The sequence below is a fragment of the Anguilla rostrata genome, unplaced genomic scaffold (assembly GCF_018555375.3).
Source record: "Anguilla rostrata isolate EN2019 unplaced genomic scaffold, ASM1855537v3 scaf0151, whole genome shotgun sequence".
NCBI classification, from domain to species: domain Eukaryota; kingdom Metazoa; phylum Chordata; class Actinopteri; order Anguilliformes; family Anguillidae; genus Anguilla; species Anguilla rostrata.
The window spans coordinates 1-25208 of record NW_026985712.1 but is presented as its reverse complement, the minus strand read 5'-3'; the positions used below and the strand labels follow the sequence as shown (position 1 = coordinate 25208).

Here is a 25208-nt window from a genome sequence, read left to right as displayed (position 1 = left end):
TCAGTGTTAGGCTGCCCAAATTCATTAAGTTAAAAAGTTGTTTATAATTTATTATAATACATCTAATCATGTTTTCATTGCTGAAGGGAGTAGGCTATACATTTGGACATATGATTAGATTTTATAATAAATTATAATTAAGACAGTATATGTTTACACGTTAAAGTTAAAAATCTGTAGTTAATCTAGGAAGGGACAGCAGCATAAAAGTTTTGGATAAAAATGTCAGTCAAATAAAGTGTAATGTAAAGTAATGTGTCCCCAGATAGAACACAGGAATCTTGCATGTGTCCTGTACTAATCTCTGAGCTGAGCATAATGGCATGGATCATTCTCCACCCACTGTCAACCTTCACCATTTATAACCACTGCATTCAATACATTTTACACACAATACATTCAAGCTGAGTAATTGTTTGTCATCCCCCCCCCCCCCCCCCCCCCCCCCCCCAACAACAAAATCACTCTACAATACCAATGCAATAGGAGACAAGTAACATTTATTTACACAGCAATGTCATTATGTACCATTCAAGTCCAGTTTTTCTCTAAACGGTTTTTATGACACTGTCTGTTAATACAGTACACAAAGTGGAACTTATTTCAACAAAAATGGTGACAGTCACAGTTTGCTAACAATGTGTTCAGCAATGTGATTTTTTTTTGAGAAACAAAAGCATGCGTTTCAAACAAACGAGGAACATTTTTTCAGCATGCAGCAGTATTGGCAAGGAAAGCTATGAGTGATGTTCTGAGATCAATAATGTCAATTCTGTGCACCAATATTAGCAAATATAAATATTACATATTATTAAATATTGCACATTGTGGATACACAGAATCAGGCCTTAAGACTGTGTCCTTCTGTAGATGAGAGGATCCTTTACACCTTACTGAGACCATCATCTGTTCCCTGTAAAACCGCAGAGATAAAAATGAGTATCATTACACAAGAACTCAGAGGCTGAAAATATGTGGTTAAAAAGGATGACAGTATGTGAGTGTGACATAATCTCATCCCAAATATGAATTAGAGTTCAGTCTGATGTGAGCCAATGCTATTGAGCTACAGTATACCGCACAGTAAGATGTTCAGTGGAACTGAACTCTAACACAATAAAAATATAGTTAATTTAACACTATCCATTAGTCTGTGTGTACATAATAGTAGGGCTTTATTTGGGATGAAATGGAAATATTCCCTCACAGTAATTCTGCTCTATGTGTGTATGTGTAATATAGAGTGCACTACAAAATAATTTATACCTTTGAATAAGATGAACAATAATAATACAAGTACTGAGATTTTTTCTTTTGATTCTCAAATGTGGAAAACATTAAAGTTTTAGTGTTTTAATAGAATCCATCAACACATTTCTCAAATTTATCATTTATTTCCTTAAAACATAAGAGCTGAAAATATTCACACCTTTGTTTTCAGTACTTTGTGGTCTATGCCTTTGCAAGGATAACAGTACTGAGTCTTCTACGGTGTTTTATGAGACTGGAGAATATTTTGGGGTGGATCTTTGACCACAGGATCAGTAAAGATCCTTCAGAACCTTCATTCTACCCATGTGGACTGTCTCCTTCAATTTAAACCAAAATTTTTAAATTTGGTAAAAATCCAGAGACATTTTGCCAATTGACAAATATTTTCAGCCATTTAATTGCTTCTAGGTTGATTTGTGATTTTGTTTGGGGTCATTGTCTTGATCCAGTTGGGGCCCAGATTGAGCTTCCTGGTTTTTTCATCCCCGATAAACTGCCCCATACAAAAAATACTACATGACCCAAAATGACCTACACTGCTGTGTGGAACAATGACTTCCAGTCTGAGTACCATATTTCCCAGTATGCTTTGCAAATTAAACGTCTTCACTGTGTTTCTGCACTAGAAACTGTGCAATTTGCCATCTTGAGGATCGCAGGAATCCTCTCTTGTGATGGACTGACTCACAGAAAATACCTCCTGTGTGTGTGCTGTACTCTGCTCAGGTGGAGAGAGAGGTACTATCTCTTGAAGTTCCTGTGGCGTCTACAAAGAGAAATGATAATGAAATTTAACCTACACATAAATTTTTGGGAAGTCGGACAATCTGAATATTCAAAGAGATGCACTCAAGTACACTTTGATTTAAGTCTGTTGCAGGACTGTCTCTTTTGTTTTGTATTAATTTGAAACCATAAATTACTTAAAATACTGGCAGCGTAGTTAAAACCTGAAATTGTTGCACTTCCGTCTCATTCCCACTGTATATTTTCCAACTGGTGATAGTGTATATTTGTGAGAACAATATCCCCCCATTAACAACGTGTATGTGCTGCTTCCCAAGTGAATTAAAACTGTAGTTCAGGTATTTGATCTGAATACTAAATACCTCTAAGCTGCTGGGAGTCCGAATCCCAGCTATAGGACTTTCTGTACTGTGGTCCCATCTCTGTCTGTGACCCTCTCTGCTGCTCCCTGTCTGTAACACTCTCTACTGCACCCTCTCTGTGACCCTCTCTGCTGCTCCCTGTCTGTAACCCTCTCTGCTGACCCCTGTCTGTGACCCTCTCTGCTGCTCCCTGTCTGTAACCCTCTCTGCTGCCCCCTGTCTGTGACCCTCTCTGCTGCCCCCTGTCTGTAACACTCTTTGCTGCCCCCTGTCTGTGACCCTCTCTGCTGCCCCCTGTCTGTAACCCTCTCTGCTGCCCCCTGTCTGAGACCCTCTCTGCTGCCCCCTGTCTGTGACCCTTTCTACTGCCCCCTGTCTGTAACCCCCTCTGCTGCCCCGTCTGTACCCCACACTGTTGCCCCCTCTGCTACCCTCTGCCTGTAACACACTCTGCTGACCCCTGTCTTAATAAAGTGAAGAAAAAAAGCGCAGACTGACTGCTCTCCTAAAACATAAATAAAAAATATTGTAATTGTATCCTGTTTGGCAGGGCCAAGTGCCTGGTTTGGAAACTGAACCACATTAAATAACTACAGAAGTGCTGCACTCCAAGCAGTAGTGGAGACTCAGAAATTTCATTTCTTCAAGTAACAATAGCTGATGGCACTAGCAATGGCAGCCTCAACATTAGGAGATTGCACAGCCATTTTAGGAAAGAAAAATGCTTTTTAACTGCCTCAGCACTTCTCCTATCACTACACACCTGATTTTGCTGAGATGTCGATGACTGGCCTTTTGTTTTGCAGCTCAGGAAAATGAGCTTCAACTCTTCTTTCATTCTAAGGTAAAATGAAATGGCAGTGTTACCACAAACAGCGAAAGGAACTTACAAATCGAGGTACAATACCGCTTATTTTAAAGGTTTCACATTATTACTTATTTTGTACAACCAGGCTTAAAATGTATTAAGATATACAGCCTAGTTGGATTTGTAACAGATAAACATACTCATAATGAAGTCAAATGCATTTACTACAGGTAGTTTGTACTTACCCTGTATTCTGCATACCTGCATTTCAGAAAATATGACAATATTCCATTTACACATGCATAATATTCTTGTCAATTTGAAGGAATCTGAGTTATATGTGAGTATCAGCCATATTTGATATGTACCAAATATGTAATATTTCCAAATACTTACAGTATGCATAGATCTGTAAAACCAGCCAACAGGCCAAAAAGAAAGACTCAAAGGGAAAGATGATCAACCGAAGATCTTCCACAGTTCGTTCCCCATTTTCTGAAAGTAAACACGCGTTTACAAAAACCCTTACAGAGAATCCCCCAGTTTGGTCTTGTGATTTCCAGAGTTAGCACGTGCAGTCACATTTATCAGAAGTGGTCATGTTTAAAATTGGCATTTAACACCTATGAATGTGTGGGTGGTACAAAATACAATGTAAATTAGGCAGTAGGTATACATTTTTAGATCAGAATACTTCTCACAGAAAAGGAAGTAATCACCTCACATGTTTTCATTAAGATGTAAAATGGTGTTTACTGTACTCACCTGCTTTCAGAAAGACTTCTCCTGCTAGAGCAGCTGAATTAAGGACACTTAGGACAGCAGAACCAAACACATATACTAGGATATGAAGAACAGCTGAAAAGCAATGAGGCCTGTTTTAGTAAGTATGTAAGACTAAGGCAAAAAATCTTGCCATGCTTTTTGAACTATTTTCATTTTTACTTGCATGAAAATAGTTCAAAACACAAACTGATTTAAAAATATTTTTTCTGTTTTTTTAAGTCATATTTCTTAATTTCAGTTAAATTATAAAACAAAGGGAAGTCCGTTAAATGAAAGATTCAGACTGGCAGTGTGTTTCAACAAAATATTATTTAAAACCAGTTGAAAGTCTATTAAGCTGCATAATTAATGATTAAAATGCATTGATGTTATAATGATACTGTACCAGGGAAATTACTCCTGTCGTTAAATTGCTGTATTGGATTCAGGATATAGAGGAATGCAATGAAAGACATCAATGCCGGGTATTCTGCAGTAACACAAATATCAGTTCATTGAAGTTATGAAAAAGATAATGAAATTATTTCAAAATTTGAATTTATTTTTAATTAAACAAAAAAAAGCTAATTAATTCATAACAGTGTTTTTTCCAGGACAATGGCATGTGTATTTTAACAGACTGCAGTCTGTGCAGTGATTCAAAATGTAATAATGGGGGTGAGATGTGTGGTACAGTCTGTCGGATGAATCCTCCTGTGTGGGTCCGATCCCCTGCCATGGCACCCTGTGAGCCTGTCACCCTCTTCGAATAATTAAAAATATTGAAAAAGGGCAGGCATTCCTTTTGTAAATAAATGTAATCATTGGGGTGTTGGGTGGCTCATCTCACTGTTCTAGTACATGGATGTGCCCCATGTTTGGGTATCTGTTAAGGCACTGTTCTAGTGCATGGATGGGTCCCACGGTCTGGTATCTGTTAAGTCACTGTTCTAGTGCATGGATAGGCCCCACAGTCTGGTATCCGTTAAGACACTGTTGCAGACTATAAATGGGCTCCATGGTCTGGTACCTCTTGAGTCACCGTTCTACAGCCTGGATAGGCACCACGGTTGGGTATCTGTTAAGTCACTGTTCTAGTGCATGGATGAGCCCCAGGATTGCGGACTGAATGCCAACTGTGCCGATGGCCCAACAAGGTGATGCATAATTAGTGGGGGAATAAGCCAAATTTTGGGGATGGTTCAGTCAGCTAGGATCCACAGTGCTTTATTGTGACCCCTACTGGTTAATCAGAAACCTGTAATCTGCTTGCTAAAACTGCTGTTTTCCTCTGACTCATGTCTGTGCAAAGCTTGGCTTATGGGCCGCGGTGTGAAAAGAAGCAGCTGGTGAGATTCTGAGGAGAGCGTGTGCTCATCTACACTCTCGCATCAGTTGTGGAGATGTGATGTAGCAAGGAAAATGTAATAATGTGTAATGATAAATAAATACAATGTGATTTTCCCCAGTACTTCTCCCAGTCCTATACATGTACACATATGCCCATTATGCAAAAATGTTCAGCCAGTCTTAAGCTATGTACAATACACCAGAGCAGACTAAGCTTAATCAATCAAGAACAACAAAATAATTCAATGAATATTAATATATCAACAAATACCACATTCCATACCTTTATCCCTTTCTGAAAGGATGATCAGAACCAGAAGGTAGAGTGTTCTTTTAAGAATGAAAATAAGCACATCAGGGAGGAAATATAAAGCTGAAAGAAAATGTGTTGGCATTAAGTCAGAAAAACCATGGTATATTTACTGGATTTATTATATTTTTCTCTCATTATTTTTTTTTCTGGCAATAAAGGATGGTATAGACATCTTCATAAAATGATGTTCAGCAGGTTTATTGTCTGGGTTAGTAACCTGTAACATTATAAGAAACCTACACCAAAATAGGCTTGCCACGGTGTTTGGTTTAACTGGCAGCACATGGTGTGAGAGTCTACACCTCCACCCTCAATACTGTTATTTCATAATTAAAATAAAAGTAAACAATTTAAGAAAAGTACAGCTAAAACGTTTCAATGCTACATGAATAATAAAACATTTATTATATTCACATGATACTCAATACCATCAGTTCTAATAGGCGAGTAATAAAATTAGGTGTATTTGTATCGCAAAATGGTGCTCATTTTATCAACGTTATTCAGAATTTCGGATAGATGACCTCTTTGCTCTCTGCATATTCATGGCAAAAATCTGCAGTGCAGGCTTTATAATTCAAACGCTCATGAAGCACCGGTTTTGCTAGCTAGCTATATAGGTTCCATGCATGAATGTAGTCTACTAATTTCTGAATTATCATTTATCAAAGTTGGGTACTTGGGGTGAGTGGGTGGGGTTGAAGAAAAAAATCCTGCACAGTATGCCTTTAAGTAAGATGTCCATTTCTGCCAGCACCATTGCCTTTATCAGGTCTTAATGCAAGTCAGTGACTCCATATTATAAATGTCATTAGCAATGTCCATCCATTGGGCCACTGCAGGGGGATCTGTGGAGAGCCAATGCCTCCTGATGGCCTTTTTACATGCAGCCAGCAAGACTTTCAACAGGTATTTGTCATAGGTGCGCAAAACATTGGGCAGGTCACACAGGTACAGAGAGACAAAAGAGTATTTAACTTTGAAGCCCAGTATCTTGTTGATTGATGAACGTCCTCCCAGAATAAAAACTGAATAAAATACACAGGTCCAGAAAATGAGTGCATGGTCAACCATTACTAGCCCACATTATCTTGTTTTATTACACTGTATAAAATATATATGCTAAAGCCAAACCTTCCTATGACCTGATATAAGAATTCCTAAACTATACAGTCAAACGCTTTTTCTGCGTCCAGATTGACCAACATTGTGCTAGTCTTTTCCTTTCCAAAATCAGATTATAATAAACTACAGTTAAGTTAGCTCGTAACAATAAAGAATAGAACAAACTATCCAACTACAATTATATTTTGCTCCTGGGGCGGCAAAATACCACAAAATACCTGACCTCCGGTCAGCAAGAAGGTGGCCGAATTAGCTAAGCGGCTAATTTGAAAGGAAAGAAATGAGAAAAATTCCCCATGGGGTTGTTAAAAACTCAAACTAATATCAAACGCACACTTGAAAGCACAATAAAATCCTTAAACCAACTTTTCCAAACACCTCTTTCCCCTCACTCCTTTCATCACAAACAGAAAATGTGTGTCATATAAAAGCAATCGAGCAACAACAGAAACAAGCAATAAACTCAAAAATAACTTAAAACATCCAGTCAGCACTAGTGGCTTACTACTAGTTAAGTAATTTAGAATCATTTTCTGTAGCCTACTTCAGTATAATTGATGTACTAAAAGCTGTAAGGAGATTCAAGTATACGCCTAAGCATATTTTCCTGAAGTGCATAATAGTTCAAAAGTGACCCAAGCACACTTTCTTATTTTAATAAAGTATGATATATTAGCGTGCTTATAAAACTTTGTCCAGTCCACCTTGTCAAAGTTCCCTTAAGCCAAAAACTGGTGATTCAAGTTGTATATCTATCATATGATATCATGAAATACATCCCAGCACCACTCCATTCTAAAATTCTGGGCATAATCCGTAGGTTAGTACATAACAAAATTGAAGTGAGCCCCAGCCTCATTCTTGGGCTAATGAAACTGAATGCACAGGCAAAGATGTTATTCTTGAGAAACTACTGAAAATGCATGATAAAAAGACAGCACCTTATTCCTGAACTCCCCTCAGTGCCAGAATGAGAACATCAAACAACAGAAAAAATACATCCCAGTTCAAGCAAGGTTTATGTTTCCATGCCTCTTTGTATATAAAGTTACCAATATTTCATTGTCCACTAAATCTTTTTGGAACTACTCGGGTGTCTGAACATTAATCAGTGACAAACATTTGCATGAGTGCCTTACAATTACATCTCCATGTGTAATGTTACATTTCACACTGAGTAGGGAATGAAGACATGCAGCTAACATACATTAGCTAAGCTGGCTGACATTAGCTAAGGTCACAAGACAACAAAGTTGCTAATTATACATCTAATTAATACATTTGGCCATCATGTGAAGCAAACATATTTTTATGTAGAGTCTTATTCATCAGTGACAAATATCTGCAATAGGAATAATGCCTTACATGTTTCTAACCAACAACAAACTGCAATTAGACAAGTTACAGTGCATTCAAGTTACGTGTCCAATGTTGCCGCAGCCTGTGGAGTGTTTGAACAACTCTAACGGGCAGTGACAAACTATCTAAACTTTGGCTGACGTGTGATCTCGGCGGCTAAAAATTATATTAAAAATACAGAAAAATATGCTCTCTCAACACTAAAATACTGTTTAATAGCTTATAACCTAGCCTACCGTTTTCCAGGATGTCACAAATATTTCCAGGACATTTGACAAGATCCTAATTTTCCAGATCCTTTTCATGACTGGAAAACTAGTCCCTAAGATTCCAGATTTTCAAGGATACATGGGAACCCTGGTGGAAATTTGTCTGAGCAAGCAAGCCTATTTAGGCTACAATTTAGCTGCAAGTAGCAATTCCTGAGGTCCAAGCAGCAGAACAACAGTTGACAAGCACAGAAAATCTATGAAGGTCGATACAAACTTTAGATATATATATTGATGATGGAGCATACCATCAACATAGGGAATTGTCTGATGCAACAGTGATTTAAAAAATATATTTTTTAAATATTTGGATCGCTATAGCACCACCACATGGTTGGATTGGGCTACAACTTTAGGCCTGGAGTCTTAATATAGCCGCCAATATGCCTACCAAGTCTCATAATTTATGTCATCTGGTTATGGAATTATCAGCATTTTGGAGAAAAGCCAAGCCTGCTGCAATTTCACTGACGCTAAATTTGTCCATATGTTTAAAGAAGTGCTAGAAAAGTAATGCCAGTATAAAAGTATGTGAGTTGAGCCAAAACACCAAATCATGTACAAATTGGTTAATTTTTTGTAAGTATTTTGTAAGTATTTTGAATAATTCAAAAGAGTGGCACGTAACACTTCTGGGTTAAACTTCCCCACTCCGCCTCATTGCTGCTTTGAACTTATTCAAAAAATTTAACAAGCTATAGGCAGTTAACATAATGCTTAATAGCTGCCTACAGGAACAGTTTGAAATCCACAGTCGTTTCTCCATCCTTCAAATTTATTGTAATCACCTGCTGTAGCTAGTCATTTAAGATGAATTCCACTGCCGCCACTTGCGCTCGTTTCAACAATGGATAAATACCACCACCTACTGAACACCACCTCTTGAGCATGTTTCAACAATGGGGATTGAGTGACTCAGCACGTCAGCCAGCCCCTCAGTAAGAGACATTCACTCTTCTTAGCCAGCCCTCAGGGTCCGGTGTAATTACAAAAACGGTGGACCTGCCAAACCTGTGTAAGTCTGTTTCTGCTTCAGGTGTCATTCAGACTTATCAAACACTTTCTTGGATACAAGGCTGAGCATGAGTAACTATACGCTTATTGGCATAAGATGGTGCCACTGGTGTTGGGAAGTTTGATTCATTAAAATGAATCAATACATTCAAGTCAGCACAACAAAATGAATCGAGTTTTCGAGTCGTTCAAGTCCTTTTTGCATATGTCACCATTAATAAAACACTCACTTGCCGAATATAGTATTCATGTACTAGTCCTCCCTCTCCGGCTCGAATTATTCTAATAATTAACTAACTCGAATTATACTCTTACAGCTCCGGGAAAAACGTAGGTGCTCACAACAATGCAGCATTATAGATCAGAGAAACTATATTTCTTCTCCCACCTAGATACTACTAGTTGAAGACACTTCTTTATTAGAATGTACGCCAATTAATTAGTGAATGGCAAAGATTCAACATTCTCATTACAAATCAAAACAGTATGAGTAGCAAGTTATACTTACATCGATACCTTCTTTTGTATAAAGCAGTTCTCAGAAATAACTGCATATCAGATAAAGCAGGTTGAATAAACCAAATAATGAACACTGAAAAACAGAAAGGTACACAATAAAGATGTTTGTTATAAATGGATGCTGCTGAATCTCTTTGATTTACTATGTACAATTATTTTAAATATAAGTAATATAGTAACAAACCTTAATGATTACTAATAAAAGATCACTAAGCACACAAAGAATATCAATTCCCATATTCCACACTTAAAGGACAACACCTGTAATTTTCATTTTTTCAGTGTAGTCAACACATCCTATGAAAATACCTAAACTGACATTTTCCTACTACATTTAGCGCTCAACCAGGAAAACCATTCATTTCAGTTGTGTGCTCAAGTCGTTAAATATAGCTCAGGAAGACATATTTTCATTTTCAGAAAATACAACTTATTATGATGAAACTTATGGCCAGTGTTGTTTTTACCAAATTTATTTCTCCATGGAGCAGATGATTAATTTCGAAGAGGCCCATTTTCAGCATTTTCATGCCACGCCAAACCACTTTCCACATATCAAAAAAGCGAACGTTATGACTTTATAGAGTTGTTTCAGTAAAAAATACAAAGGCCAGGTTCCTCGTAATGGGAATTATGCTGACCAAAGCAACAGGATGTCTCTCTTTTTGGCTTCTGCGTTTTACAACTTCCGGTATATCAGCATTGGATGGACAATACAGTTTTATAGTTTGTAGACCTAAAGCACGCAAGTTTGCATTTTTGAGCCATGGGTTCCCTCGAAAGATAAGATGGTATGAAAGATATCAGCTATGAGGAAAGACGTAAAATGCTTAATCCATTTAAGTTTAGCAAAAGGGAGACAGGGGTGATTTGATTGAGGCATTTAAATTCAAAAAGGGGAACAACAAAGTGAACTACAAGAGATTCTTCAGGTTAAGTTCTGCTATTAGAACGAGGGGACATAAATGGAAATTAGCAAAAAGTACAGACTGGAAGAATTTTTTACGCAGAGAGTGGTCAATGTGTGGAATAGCCTGCCAGGTCATGTAGTAGAGGCAGAAACTCTGGGGATTTTCAAGACGAGGCTTGATAAGGTGCTAGCTACTATTTAGTCTGTAGGTAATCAGAGCACTTCAGAGCACTGGGTATAATAATGGGTGTCATTTATCTCATAGACAAAACGTGAAACTCTTAGTCCTACATTAACCACAGACATTATTTTCTACAGAAAACGAAATCCCTATGGGAAAAAAACATTGGAAATCTGCAGAGGGAACCCATAGTGGAAGAAACTTCTGAGTTGGCCTACAAAAAACGTCATCACGGTAACAATTTATTGTTTGCAGGATAAATTTACTCATAGTTAAAGCAAAATATTATCATATTATTTTGGTCTATTCATAGGATATGTCGACAATACTGCAATTTTTTTAATGACCAGTGTTATCATTTAAGTTTTATTTTAAAAGGTAAAATTTTCAGCCATGAAATACAGCTGATCTATTTTGAATAGAACATGGTATTGATATCAAAGGGATATTTCACTTTGGTATAACACAAGTAATTTTGCAGAGCTTTACCCCATTGTATTTGCATTGCGTGCATAGACCTACTGCCAACATCAGTAGTCCCTGATGACCATTAACGGCAGCGCCATTCCTCTTGGTTTTCTGGTTCTCAGTTCACTCCCATACATTTCTACGATGTCGCCAAAATGAATCTTTTTAAAACACAAACTATGGAGAATAATAAGTCGATAAAAGAGAGTACTAACACCAGATGGTCCAAAGTTTTTCAAGCTGATAAGCTGTTTTCGGGTTTAGCTTAGTCTGACTCACAGGATATAAACTGTGGGTATAAGCCTGCCATTGGCCGACTATTTCAGTCAGAATTATCCTCCCCTTCCGCTATCTGGATGTTACCGTTTTTGCAAGGGGATCGTCGCTGCATCCTGGGCTTAGCGTCGCCCAAGACGACTGTGATTGGTTTAAAGAAACACAAACAAGCCAGAGCGTTTTTTTCCCCTATACCAGAATGATAATGGGTTGAGCCAGACCAAAGAGATTCTCTTTGGCCAGACCTTTCTCCAGCGCTGGCACAGTGCTGAAACGAAGTGTGGAGATAGGTCTGGCTATGCAAGACTAGGTTTAGCTTAGCTAAATTTAATAAATTCAGACTGGCTACTGCAAAGAAATACAGGAAGCCGTAGTTAGATTTTTAAAAATATTCACATCCATGTGAATATATTATTGTGCTAAATGATACATTGCTTAATTAAAATAATGTTTTCAGGGTCTCCTTTTTCTGTTATAAGGGCGTAAAACATTGAAAATACATCAGATATTCAAAAACGCGGGACCGTTTGACATTTGTCCTCTCTTTCATCGACCTATTATTCCCTGTAGTTCGTGTTTTAGAAAGATTAATTTCAGCAACATTGCAAAAATGAATGAGAGTGAACTGCGAACCAGAAAACCAGAAGGAGCGGTGCTGCCGTTAATGGTCAACAGGGACATCAGGGCTGTGTCCCAAACCGCATACTTCCATGCTCCGAGTGCGTATAGCGAGCATGCCTCCATCTTGGAGTGCGAGTCCAAACCGAAGTTCGGTAGTGCGGAGTACGGTAGTGTGGAGCATGAAAGTTTGGTTTGGGACACAGCCCAGATTGTAGCTGTCACAGAAAAATGTTTTATTATATTTCTTACTTTGAATATCTTTTATTTCTTTTCAGTGTGAAATGTTTGTTAGAATAGGCATTATTACAGTGACTATATTGAATGGACAGATACTGTAGTCACGTGACTGAGTTCACTTATCAGATCTAAGATGCGCATGCGTTCAGAACCACCGGGAGATTCATACGGAAAAGAGCTGTTAACGTCAATGAAGAGTCTCAGTTCGATATCGCCACATTGTAACAACTCCTACATTTTTGGCCAGAAGGCGCACACGGTATATGATTGTTTTGTTATCTAGCTTTAATTGTGCAATTCATTATCGTATTACAACTTCGTTTGTATGGACATTTCATATGTACACTAAAAGGTTGTTCCTAGCAGGCCATATTGCTATGAAAACTTTCATGGACACTTAAAGACCACGAAAACAAAATGGCTGCTAGCCAACAGAAACTCGGTTTGTGTATATAATTTACTTGTGCTTTGTGTTTCTAAAAATATAATATTTTATGTTGTTCCAGTTTTTCACGGTGTTTGCCTGAGTTAAAAGAAAGACAATAAATGCATAGATTACACAGATGTTGCCAGTATTCACAGCCATGGCAAACACAAAGGGTTAAGCTCCACAAAAATACTTCTGTTATAGGCTACCAAAGTAATATCCATTTAAGGCGAACCGTAACTCACAAGACACTACCAATCACAAATCTTACAAAAAATTTTTGGAGTTTAGATTTACTGCAGAACAAAGTGTTTGAAGAATGCTAGTTACAGCAAACTTTTTAATTTATGGCAGCTTATATTCTCACGTGATCTTAACAAGTTGGAAAAAGTTATTATAGTTAACACATTTTTGCTGTCTGGCATTTAAACAAAATAACATGCCGTTGACAGATGTATGGATTGTTATCAACACAATAATTAGCAAATGTATTTATATGGTGATTCTATTCATAGAATAGAATCACCATATATATATATATATTTCTGCAAAAAAACATGTACAGTCAGTTATCAAAAATTGACACACAGATCAAAGCTAGTTAATAAGATTTTGAAGCATGTCCTGTGTGCTTCACAATCTAGCATTGTTTTGAATTCAGAATATGCCACATTTCGTCCATGAAAGTCAATCAACTTCTACGCGCTCTGTTGGGAAGTAGACAAATCTGTCTCTGGAATTCTTTGAGAATATGCCATTAATGCTCAACTGGGTTCAGATTTGGTGGCTGAGATGGCCGTGACATGAATAATGTCAGTGCTGTGCTCCTCAATCCACTGTCTATAATGGATTGACTTTATATGATCATTGCAATTGCACATAACCCTGAAGACACATGGCATAAAAACCACTAATGATCTGTTTCCATGGGTATTTTTAATCTACAGAGACACCCTTATCTGCAGGAAAATTAAATTAACATGGCGTGAACATGATCACTCTGTACCATTAAAGACTGCCGTTAAGTGTGCCTTCTAAGGATGTCTGTTCACCCAACCATGCCAGATAAATGTACCAAAAATACACCATTATGGAACCACCAAAACCGTTTCCTGGTGGAAATCAGCACTCAGTTGTAGTTTGTTAGGTTGGTAGCATTTTTCCACTGTTCAGTAGTCCATAGCCTGTACTCCTTGCACTCTGAATAAGTGCAAGGACCTCACAACTCTGGAGTATGAGCATTGATCTGTTACCCTGCAGTTGGGATGTCTTTCCCTCATCATTCCAATGCTGACATCACAATAGCACAGTGGTGTCAAACTCTAGTCCTCCAGGGCTGCAGTGCCAGCAGGTATTTGTGGTTTCCATTCAGTCAGCAGCCAGTTAAGGCCTTCAGTACAAGGTGTGTAGATTATTTAGCCAATTAACAGCTTAAGTGAATCACTGGTGCTGAAACACACCAAAAACCAGTAGGCATTACAGCTCACCAGGACTGGGTTTTGACACACTAACCCTATACATTCTGGGATGTTAACTTAATTAACTTGTTTATCTTGATGAGCCACATGGATGTGACAGCCACATATTTGCTGTCCATCATTTACCCAACGGTTTACACTTCTGTGCACTACCTGTACAGGCTTGGTATTGCTTATTATTAATTATTTCAAAGGGCAACTTACCCACTGAAAAACCATATGCAGAATGTGTGATAATCAGAAAGAATATTTCCATTTCAGTGCTGTCAATTCGAAAAACAGACAAAGCTGTAAATACAGAAAAGGAGAATGTTTCAGACATTTGGTTACTAATGCATATGGATACACATTTCAGTCTTACATTTTTGCTGCACAATAAAGCCTCTATGATCAGATGTCCATTTGGACATGCTTTACAAGGACACCAGTAAGGTGAACCAATTATGTGCAGGAGCTTAAATATGAGAAACAGATGGATAATAATGAGGAGCACAGGAATCCACTATTAAGCAGGTAGAGAAAAATTCACCATGACAACCCATCATGCAAAACAATAAGCAATATGCTACATTACTGAATTAAGCAAAAAAACCGTAGGTGACTGACATTTTACAATTTAAAGGGACTTTAATAACAAATACCATTTTTTTTGCATTTCCATTCTATTATGCTCAACCATACCTAATTGTTTCATAGAACTAGGTAAGTTCTGCACTATTACATAATGCTGCAATATATCCCACTGGACATCTACAGCCAGACACTTAATTGTATGTACAATTTTGATGCATAACGTGTATTTTATTATAGTAAAATATAGTCTTACCTGAAAATATATCTGTTGTTAATTGCTTCAACAGGACAACTGCAAACATGAATCCAGAAAATAGTTTTGTTCCTGCATCTGGGGCAGATGCCAAAAGCTTATGGAGAAGAACTGATTTGAAGAGAATTGAGAGATAATTAAATTATGCACAGAACACGGAAAGAGAATTAAAACTGAGAAGGACAATGTGAAAATGTTCAGAATTAAGTATTTTTCCAGTACAATTCCTACCTTTTGCATTGTGCAACTAATGACCTTACACTGACCATAATATTGCTATTACCAGCTAAATACTGAGCAGCAGAAAAAATAGTCAAGTTGATGATGTTGGACACAATTTTTGAAGTGCATAGTTTATGTTAAGAAATCACATATAATAAATAAAATTATGTAGCTTATTGCATTCATGACAAATTTTTATATGCCCTAAATTATTTTTGATTTATGTCTGACATAATAATTCCCAGTATTCATAAATGCACAATGTTTACTGATACTTCATTGATTGCTTACATCATCACAAAAATAGGGCCCATAGGGAAAATAGTGCTCTACTTCAGCAAAGCCATACACAAGTAAAGTAATAATAAATGTTTGCTGAAACCATATCAATAACTTGTTTATTTACTTTTTAAACCATGTGATATAGAAAGGAAAAGAAACCTATGTTAAGCCACAAAAAATTCTTGATGCGGTGAATACACTTACTAGAATTTACCCCTGTTGTAATGACAAACCTTTCCAATCGCAGCGCCATGTTTGTGAATCTTGTGTAACATGTACCTGTGAAAAGAAGCCAGGCAGGTTTCAGTCACAGAAAAAAGGCCAGTCACCCAACCACGACACACTAATAGCTTGGGTCAAAAATATTTGAGTACTGGTGAGCATTGGGTCCACCGGAGAAGTGGACTGGTCTTCGCTGTGCCGGCTGGTGGCGAGAGCACACGCACCTGGGCTGCGTTAGCTAATCAGCCCAGGTGCTTAAAGGTGTGCTGCTCTCCTCAGTTCGGGGCGGAGACCAGGAGGAGGTTTGGTGTGACTTTGGGGAGGTGGAAGACAGGGTGGGGAGCAGCAGTCTGGACCAGCTGCAGTGGTCTGATGGTACAGGTCAGTATATACCGTTCAGGAAGGAGTTACAGTGGCCCAGATGAGAGATTTCCTGGGCTTGTATGTGTAACTAAGTGGCCTCTCAGGTGAGGGAACGGGCAGATTCTACTGATGTTGTGAAGGGAGAACCTGCAGGTCCAGGTGACTATGACATAAAAATATGCCAAAAGCACTCTCAGATAATTACATTGCTTAATGTTTTACTGTATAAGTTTTAGGATTTTTCACCTATTTTTAACTAAAAAGTTTTAGCTTTTGTTCGATTAACATAGTAAATGATACAGCATATTCAAGATGACAGACCCTTAGGGTAAAGCCACACATCCTTTGACGAGAAGTGGCTTCGTAGTCGCCTCCAGCCATTCGTTTTCTATGGACAGGCCAGCGGTGCATGATGGAAGCAGACTGGCGAGTGGTGTGGTGCTGTGTCTGCATTTGTACTCCATCTTTGTTCTATGAAAATGAAGCTGTCCAAGTAGCTCACTCTGTCTAACGAAACTCATATCAAACTTTCAAACTTTCAAAAATGAACCAAGCAACTGCATTGCTTATTTCTCACCTAAAATCTATCCATCCATCCATTATCTATACCCGCTTATCCTGGGCAGGGTCATCGGGGGGTGCTGGAGCCTATCCCAGCGTGCATTGGGCAAGAGGCAGGATTACACCCTGGACAGGCTGCCAATCTATCGCAGGGCACACACACCATTCACTCACACACTCATACAGTACCTATGGGCAATTTGGAGTCTCCAATTAAGACTACCTGCATGTCTTTGGACTGTGGGAGTACCTGGAGGAAACCCACATGGATGGGGGGATGCATGCAAACTCCACACAGAAAGGCCCAGACCGTGCCCAGTGAGCCACGCGCTTGACTGCGCCCCTACATGACATTGACATTGATTCCGGAAAACAGAGCCCAAAATCGCATGTGATATTGGCAGCAATAAATTGTACAAATGTTCACAAAATACTGTATGATAAAATAAAAACCTACCAGGAAGTGTATATGGAGCCACCTTAAAAATCACAAGAATCCTCATGAGATTTATAGTACTGCCAACATAAGCCTCTCCAATAGAGCCTAAAAAACAAAAATGACATCAAAGTGGTGACAAATCTGTAACTGTAATTTTTTATGCTTTTCTCCCCATTTTCTCTCTAATTTAGGATGAATAATAAACAATGTTAATAAACTTTTCTTATATTAAAACTGACTTAAAATTATACATCCATAAGAACAAGAAATAGGTTTTAAAATACTGCCATATCAAAGCACACCTAAAGATGGCATGATACACCTACAGATGCTATGTGTGCCAATGTACAATAAAGAAAAAGAAAAATATAAAAGTAAGGGCTGCTGGGTGGCTCAGCATGTTAAGGCACCAATATAAATATGATATGGAGCACGGCTCAGCTCCATGGTCACGGAAGGCATCTGCAGGGTGAGACACAATTGCCGATTAGGTCGGTTAGGGGTCTCTTCCCTGTTCATTGCTCTCTGTAGGGTTTGGTATCGACACCCGGTTCCGAATTGGAGGCAGTTCCAAATTGCCATGAACCAGGAATTCATTAAGAAAGGTTGGTTTCAGATTTGCTTATCGAATCCTGAAAATGTATTTTCACTCACATTCTCGCTGAACGAGTGAAATGCATGGAGCATCAAAAAAGTCTATAAAAACGTTCAACTGCCAGGACCAGCTGCTCTAACATCCACATCCCTGGTTAAGGCATGCATCATCACAGCTTGGAGACGGTGGTTTACAAAATGGCTGACCACAGTAAACTTTTTAAAGTGTGGCTAAGCTGCGGTCAATTAATTTCATGCAAGGGAGGAAGTACCTCCAGTATCTACGTACATTTGCTGCAGTATAAACTTCAGCATTGCACCACTTTTGATGAGCACCAAGATCCCAGTCACACCCCAGATTGAGTTAGAGCTAGTAGCGCCTCAAAATCAGGTAACAAACAGAGCAAACAGCGTACATAAACCTTTTATACGGCAAAACAGAGAATGATATTTATGTTTCTCTTAGATACAAGTTCACAGAGTAGTATCACCTCCTCCAGCTCATCCCCAGAGAGCACCATTTCTTAATTTTTCTTTATTTTGCTCTGTTTTTACAAAAATGAAGGAAAAGACACCTTATCTTCATTTTTGACAATTTACAATTTTTGTAGCACCCGCAATCTGCTAAGATTTAAGATTTGTTTTGAAAACATTTTTGGTTCTTCCTCAAAAAATATAATATAATTCGGAACGAGGATTCAGTAAGAACTGTATTCAAAAAGCAGAGTCAGAATCGATAAAATCCAAATGATACCCAACCCTACTCTCTTGTGACCCCTATAGTTAATTGGCTGGTACACCACATGTTGCGGAGGAAACCATTTACGTCTACACTCTCCAAAATCAGCCACAGGAATTACAGCATGAACATGACTGAAATTAGCTAATGGGACGTTCAAAATTAGGGAGGGAATTGGGCATAGAGAACTTAAATAAATAAAAAACAAAGTAAAACAAAAGCAGGCAGACTTACTTTCAATATAACCCCATATGGCGAATGCAATGGACATCAGGATGCATGGAACGGAGACTTGAAGGCAATATAGCAACACAGCTCTGTTGCTTTTACCTAAGCAAAAAAAATGCAGTATTCACACACGTTATGTTTTGGGCTACATTGTGTACTCCTGGTTGCTGTAGTTTGAATGGGAATGACCTCAGCGAGCATCAGTCATGTAGTTCAGTTAGACTGCTGTGTGAAAAAATATCCTGTAATGGCAGCCTGGTTTTCATGACTATTTGATTTACTTCCATAATAAAGGTAAGTAACAATATATGTATTTAGATGGACCCTAGGTCCCTGGGCTGGGTTTAGGTTTTTGGTGGCCCTAAACAAGACTTTGCATGTAGTCCCTAAAAGTTCTCATCACAACCACTAAATTACTATGGAGGTATTTTTTAGCAAAAGTCACAAATCTGTAGAATGGTTTCACATTTGTAAATGGAGTTTCACAAATCTGTATAACTGATTCATAACTTTGTAAATTAATGTGAGAATACACGCAACAACAGTTTCACAACTTCAGTAAAGACAACTTGGTAATTACATCCTCTCAACATTTTCACCAAATTTTGCAGTGTGCCTTGATTTGAAAACTTGTGATTTGAAAACTTGGGATTTGTAGCTAATACTAACGCTCTGAAGGAGAGTGTCAATGTCTGTTCTTCCAACCAATTAGATGAGTGTATTTGGGATGATGCTATACTGCCATTATTTTCCATCACTGACAAGACTTTGTGGGTATAATGATTCGACCTGCACAAGCATGAAGGATACTAACCATACTGACAGTTGTACTGACAGTCTGAAAGGTAAGAAGTAGAACGTACTGCAACACCTGGTGCTTCATGCATTATTTTCCTATCTCTTCGTTGGGAATGCTCTGAATGGTAAACTAAATGCTTTGTTATATGTTTATACTATCGAATTGCACCATAAGCCAATGAATGCTAGGCTACATCTTGTCTAGCTAACTCAATGCAAGGCATGGTGCTTCATGTGTTATTTTCCTATTGCTCTGTTGAGAACAGTATCAGTTGGTGATGCTAATTGTGGTTAATCCAGGTTAATGGGGCCAAATTCTCTTTTAACTTGTGTAAATGAATTGCATTTAATGTACATATTTTCAAGTTAATGAGTTTTGGGAGAATATAGTATATTGCAGAATTGGTATTTCTTATTGGAACACAGTGCATTGAAAAGAATACACTGTATAATACTGGCAGGTCATTAATGACTCTACACATTCTGTGTGGCCTGGTTTTCTGAGCCCATTCTTCAGACTGAACTGTTACTGCTCAGGTCATCATCCTCCCATTGCTCATGTGATTCTCACCCTCTGCATCATCTTCATTAGCGACGGAGTCACTGGGTGGACAACTCTCTTGGAAAAAAGAGAAAAAGAGAAGGGTTCGTATGAACTTGAGTGCACTCATATAAATCCAAAAGAGAAACTAACACTTATGGAGGCCTTAATTCATTCTGACTGCTTCTATTTTCTGGACCCTTAAATTATGATGCATTTTTCCAAGTATTTTTGAGATCTCAGATTTGTTTTTGTTTTGTTTTGTTTTCTTTGGAAATTTAGTTCCTGTTGGACCCAACAACAAAGGAGAAAGTGGAACGCAGGGCTGGAACTGATAGTCACCACACCCTGTTAAAAATTCCAGCTTAAACCAGCCTAAGCTGATCAAGCTGGTTTAAGCTGTGTTCTCATCTCTTTTAGCTGGTTGGCCAGCTGTTGACCAGCTGACCAGCCTATACAGTCAACTAGTCCACCAGTTTGACCGCCAGCTTACTCTACCAGCTAAACCAGCTTTGTCCAGCGAGAACCAGCTTTAACCAGCCACAGATCAGCTATGACCAGATAGAAATGTCGAACACACATCTTAAACCATCTTAAACCAGCTTACAATCCCAGCTGGTCTTAGCTGGAATTTTCAGCAGGGCAGCTCTTCATATGGCATATTTGTGGGGTTTCTCCAGCCACATCGGGCATATAATGACCTAATGCCCGCTTCCTTATCATTCAGCTGGTATGACATAACTTGTCCAGCTTACTTATTGTTCACCAGTTGTGGATGGCAATTTCGTTCCGTGCCCTGGAACGGTGTATTGCTGAAATTTTGATTGAAGTGTGGTAAACTAGACGTTACAGTATGCAAGACACGAGAGAAAAATAATCATCTTTCTGTTAGAATCCTGTTCTGATACATTTGAAAAGAAAGTGCAGGCTAATGCGGCTAGGGCAGGTGGGCGCTCACAGGGTTTAGCTGCGTAGCTGATAACAGCGAGCTAGCTAAGCTGCAGGGGTTGCTGAGAGCCGAGAGACAGCTGGTGAAATCCTGTGACAGGTAGAGCACTGCTAGGAAATCCGAGCAGTCACCATGGCCAGAACATGGAACGCCATTCGGAACGTTTAGCTGGACGAAGGATAAACAGAAAAACTTGCTGTCTCCAAAATGACTTAGCAACAGACTCTCCAGAGCAGCAGCACATTGTCTTTTAAATATTTTTACAGGATGTGAAATATAAAATTTAGGCCATATTAGTTTAGTTACAGTAGTTTTGTGTCAGCTGGGGACAAAGATGAAAAAAAAATTGCTCTCCAGAAGTAGTGGCTCTGAAGGACCGCACAGACCGTTTATGCTAGCAGCTGGCTATGCTAGGTGTCGTCTAATTTTCCATGGAATCCCCTTCCAAGTAAATTTGTGCATATTTAAAAAAAAAACTATTCATGAACAAATTTATGCAAAATACAGCAACAGCTGTATTTTATCATACTTTCAGTGTCCAACTGTGTGCAGTGAGTTATCATTGCTGTATAAGGAAAAGACCCGAGAAATGGTGTGAAATAAAGTGTTAAATAGTTGTACAGTAAATTGAAAAAAATGTAAACACACCTACCTTCTTTGATTTTTTCTTGTCTTTCTTTGTTTATATACCAAAGAGCAGGAATGCAGCTTATAACTGCAAAAGCCGCTGCAGCAATGGTTAAGCCCAGGACACATAAATGTAAGGTGGAAAAACCTATAACAGAGATTTCAATTAATCAAAGCCTGAACATAAGAACTTGTGGCAGCACCGCTGGATGTTTCTTCCTCCTCTGTAAGGGAAGGGTATTTATTGACAAACCTGCAGTACAAGATCCAAACCAACAACAGCAAAACAGGCCCTGTCACACTTAAACTGGGGGGAATCTCTATTCCCATTCCCCCAGTATTAGGACACTGTTAAAAATAAATAATATTATTATGTAATTAATAATTGATAATAAATAATGGTTATGGTGTTTAAAAGATACAGATGGCATTAATTTAGAAGAGGTTCCCTCATTTAGCAGATTCTCTTGTCCAGAGTGATTTCCAGTGTAGGAGAAATAGACCTGCGTTTATCTGATTAATATGAACAATAGTGTCAGACCTGGCCAACAACAACAGTGAGTAAAGATACAACAGTGAGTAAAAATACAACAGTGAGCAAAGATACACCACTGAGTAAAAATACAACAGTGAGCAAAGATACACCACTGAGGAAAACTACACCAGTGAGCAAAGATACACCACTGAGGAAAACTACACCAGTGAGCAAAGATACACCACTGAGGAAAACTACACCAGCCGAGTAAAAATAGAACAGTGAGTAAAGATACACTACTGAGTAAAGATAGAACAGTGAGTAAAGATACACCACTGAGTAAAGATAGAACAGTGAGTAAAGATACACCACTGAGTAAATCTGCACCACAGAGTAAAGCTGTACCACCGAGTAAAGATACACCACTGAGTAAAGATAGAACAGTGAGTAAAGATACACCACTGAGTAAAGATAGAACAGTGAGTAAAGATACACCACTGAGTAAAGATAGAACAGTGAGTAAAGATACACCACTGAGTAAAGATAGAACAGTGAGTAAAGATACACCACTGAGTAAAGATAGAACAGTGAGTAAAGATACACCACTGAGTAAATCTGCACCACCGAGTAAAGCTGTACCACCGAGTAAAGATACACCCTGAGTAAAGCTCCACCACCGAGTAAAGATACACCATTGAGTAAAGATACACCAGTGAGTAAAGATACACCAGTGAGTAAAAATACACCAGTAAGTAAAGATACAAAAAAACTAAAGCATCAGTGCAAGTTAACAATGCTAACCAAGAGCCAAAATACAAATCCTTAATACAAGCAGATTACATCCATATCCAGCCCTAAAAAGAAACATAAAACAATGAAATACCATAACTTGAATTAGTATAAAAAGTTAGCACTGAGCTGTAACTCATTTTCCCAGTAATATTAAACTGTAAGGTGGACATATATGAAGACAGATCTGAATTAACTGAGCACTGCAGAGAAGAACTGGCAGCACTGCCTAAATCAAAATACCTTTGGGCCTGATCAGTGTATGGGGGAATTTCATTAGACCTGAGGCCAGGACTTAATCACAGAAAAATAAAAATTACTTTATGGGGGAGTCTTACCATACAGTATCAATCCTTAATTTTTCCATGTTAAAAAATGCCATATTTGATAGCTTTTCACACTAGTGCTTTTGTAGCAATACTGAATCAATGTGTTTGGGTTCTGTAATTGCTCCGCTACTTGCTCAGTTTCTGCTGGTGGTATTCAGCGTGACAATCACGCAAAGTATTCAAATGCGATGGCACACGCACAGTCACTTGCATGTCGAATGCGGAAGCACAAGTGGTGTATCTTTGGACTGTGGAAGGAAACCAGAGTATCGGGGGAAACCCACGTGATACAAACTCCACAGAAAGGCCCGGCCAGGATTATGAGGCAACAGTGCTACCCACTGCACCACCGTGCCCATTTTAATTATATGTGTATATTTACTGTTAGACTTTAATGACAAAATATATGGGATAAACTGTTTCCCAGAGTAAATATTATTTTATTTCATCTTTATTTCACAGTTAATGCATAACATTCTCTGTGTTTTCCCATTTTCTGGTAAAGAGCCCAAACCATTTATTGTGAGAAAATTGCATACAGCATGTAATCACGTTACTTCATACTGTACTTACCCTGTTCTTGTAGCCATGCCGTTGCATTGACTGATTCTCTGTTTGTATGGACTTTGCACATGAATTCCCCCCTGTCTTCTGTTTTTACATCCCTCAGTTTCAGAGAGAAGTTTCCTTTGGGAATCTCCTCACTGAAGAACTCAGCACGCCCCCTGAATCTCTCATGCTGTGACTCTGGTCTGTTCTCCCCCTCAGAAAACAGCAGCACCAGGATTTCCCCATTTGTCTTTATCCACTCTACTTCTAACTCTTTGAGAGGAACATGGGTGTCCACTGAGCAGTTCAGAATCACATCTTCACCAGCATATGCAAATACTGGCACGTCTGCACCAGTCACAACCAGCCATTCTGAAAAATACAAGTTACATTTTTCACTTGCTTTTAGGGTGCGGCAAATTGTACCGTCATGCTCCTTTGTGCATGTAAGTTAATGCTTCCTGTTAGTTTTATTTTCGTTTTTTTCCCCATAAAAATAGCTAATTCTGCTTGTATTCTAAGAAAAATTAAGCAATAAAGAGAATACTTTCTCAAAATTTAGACTGTATATATGTAATAACAGAAAACTAAGCTGTATTGCATTAGGAAAAGTACGGTGGAGTACTTACCGATATCTATTTTCACCTTTGTTTCATGGGACTCGTGTTCAGTGTGAACTACGCACTTGTACAGCCCTTTGTCTTCACTAGTGACATTCCTAAGCAGCAGAGAGAAGTTTCCTTTGGAGATTTCTTTAGAGAAAAAATCGGCCCTGCCGCTGTAAGCTGGGCTCTGTGATTCTGGCCAACTCTTCCGTTCCTGGAACAGATGCACCAGGATCCCAGAATCCTCCCTCATCCACTGCACCTTCAGCTCGCGCAGAGGTAGTGGGGTATCCACAGAGCAGGGCAACGTCACAGACGCCCCCAACTGGACAATTAGGGGCATTGCAGGACCCCGCACTGCAAATCCTGGAACCAAATAGATAAGTTTGAAATTCCTTCACAATACGTGCAAAAACGTATAAAAATCCCGTGGCATCCGTTTTATTTCATGAACAAATTATAATACCAAACCGAAACTAGAATGCAAATGTCAAAATCATATAGCAATAAAATCAGTATATTGGTAAAACCAGGGGCGTTGCTGGACATAAAGCTCTACTGGGGCACAG

General features: G+C 38.6%; 1 protein-coding gene across 4 annotated transcripts; it reads right to left on the bottom strand.

Moving 5' to 3' along the window:
* Positions 1–478: 478 nt before the first annotated feature.
* LOC135246298 (uncharacterized) lies at positions 479–25194 on the bottom strand. 4 transcript variants are annotated; one of them, XM_064319787.1, is made up of 19 exons: positions 24664–25194; positions 24059–24406; positions 21918–22040; positions 20347–20394; positions 18984–19079; positions 17435–17521; positions 17228–17320; positions 16036–16110; positions 15328–15438; positions 14706–14789; positions 9893–9976; positions 5588–5677; positions 4361–4444; positions 3955–4047; positions 3586–3684; positions 3435–3450; positions 3145–3220; positions 1961–2038; positions 479–913 (listed from the first exon to the last, which is right to left on the bottom strand). In XM_064319787.1, exons 1-19 carry the CDS (start codon positions 24980–24982, stop codon positions 884–886), a joined length of 2034 nt encoding a protein of 677 aa, XP_064175857.1. In that variant the 5' UTR covers positions 24983–25194; the 3' UTR covers positions 479–883. The 4 variants fall into 4 exon arrangements, 3 of the variants coding, with proteins under 3 accessions (XP_064175857.1, XP_064175858.1, XP_064175859.1); XM_064319788.1 differs by lacking the exon at positions 17228–17320 and having other exon boundaries at positions 24664–25191; XM_064319789.1 differs by lacking the exons at positions 17228–17320; positions 17435–17521.
* Between the last annotated feature and the right edge of the window lie 14 nt (positions 25195–25208).

Excerpts from the sequence above, each read along its gene's own strand:
- LOC135246298 (XM_064319787.1), bottom strand. The coding sequence starts at position 24,982 with ATGCCCCTAATTGTCCAGTTGGGGGCGTCTGTGACGTTGCCCTGCTCT. Across the intron at positions 17,522-18,983 it reads CATATGGGGTTATATTGAAA|GCTCTATTGGAGAGGCTTAT; the intron begins GTAAGTCTGCCT and ends TTTGTTTTTTAG. Across the intron at positions 5,678-9,892 it reads ATACAAAAGAAGGTATCGAT|CTTTATATTTCCTCCCTGAT; the intron begins GTAAGTATAACT and ends ATTTTCTTTCAG.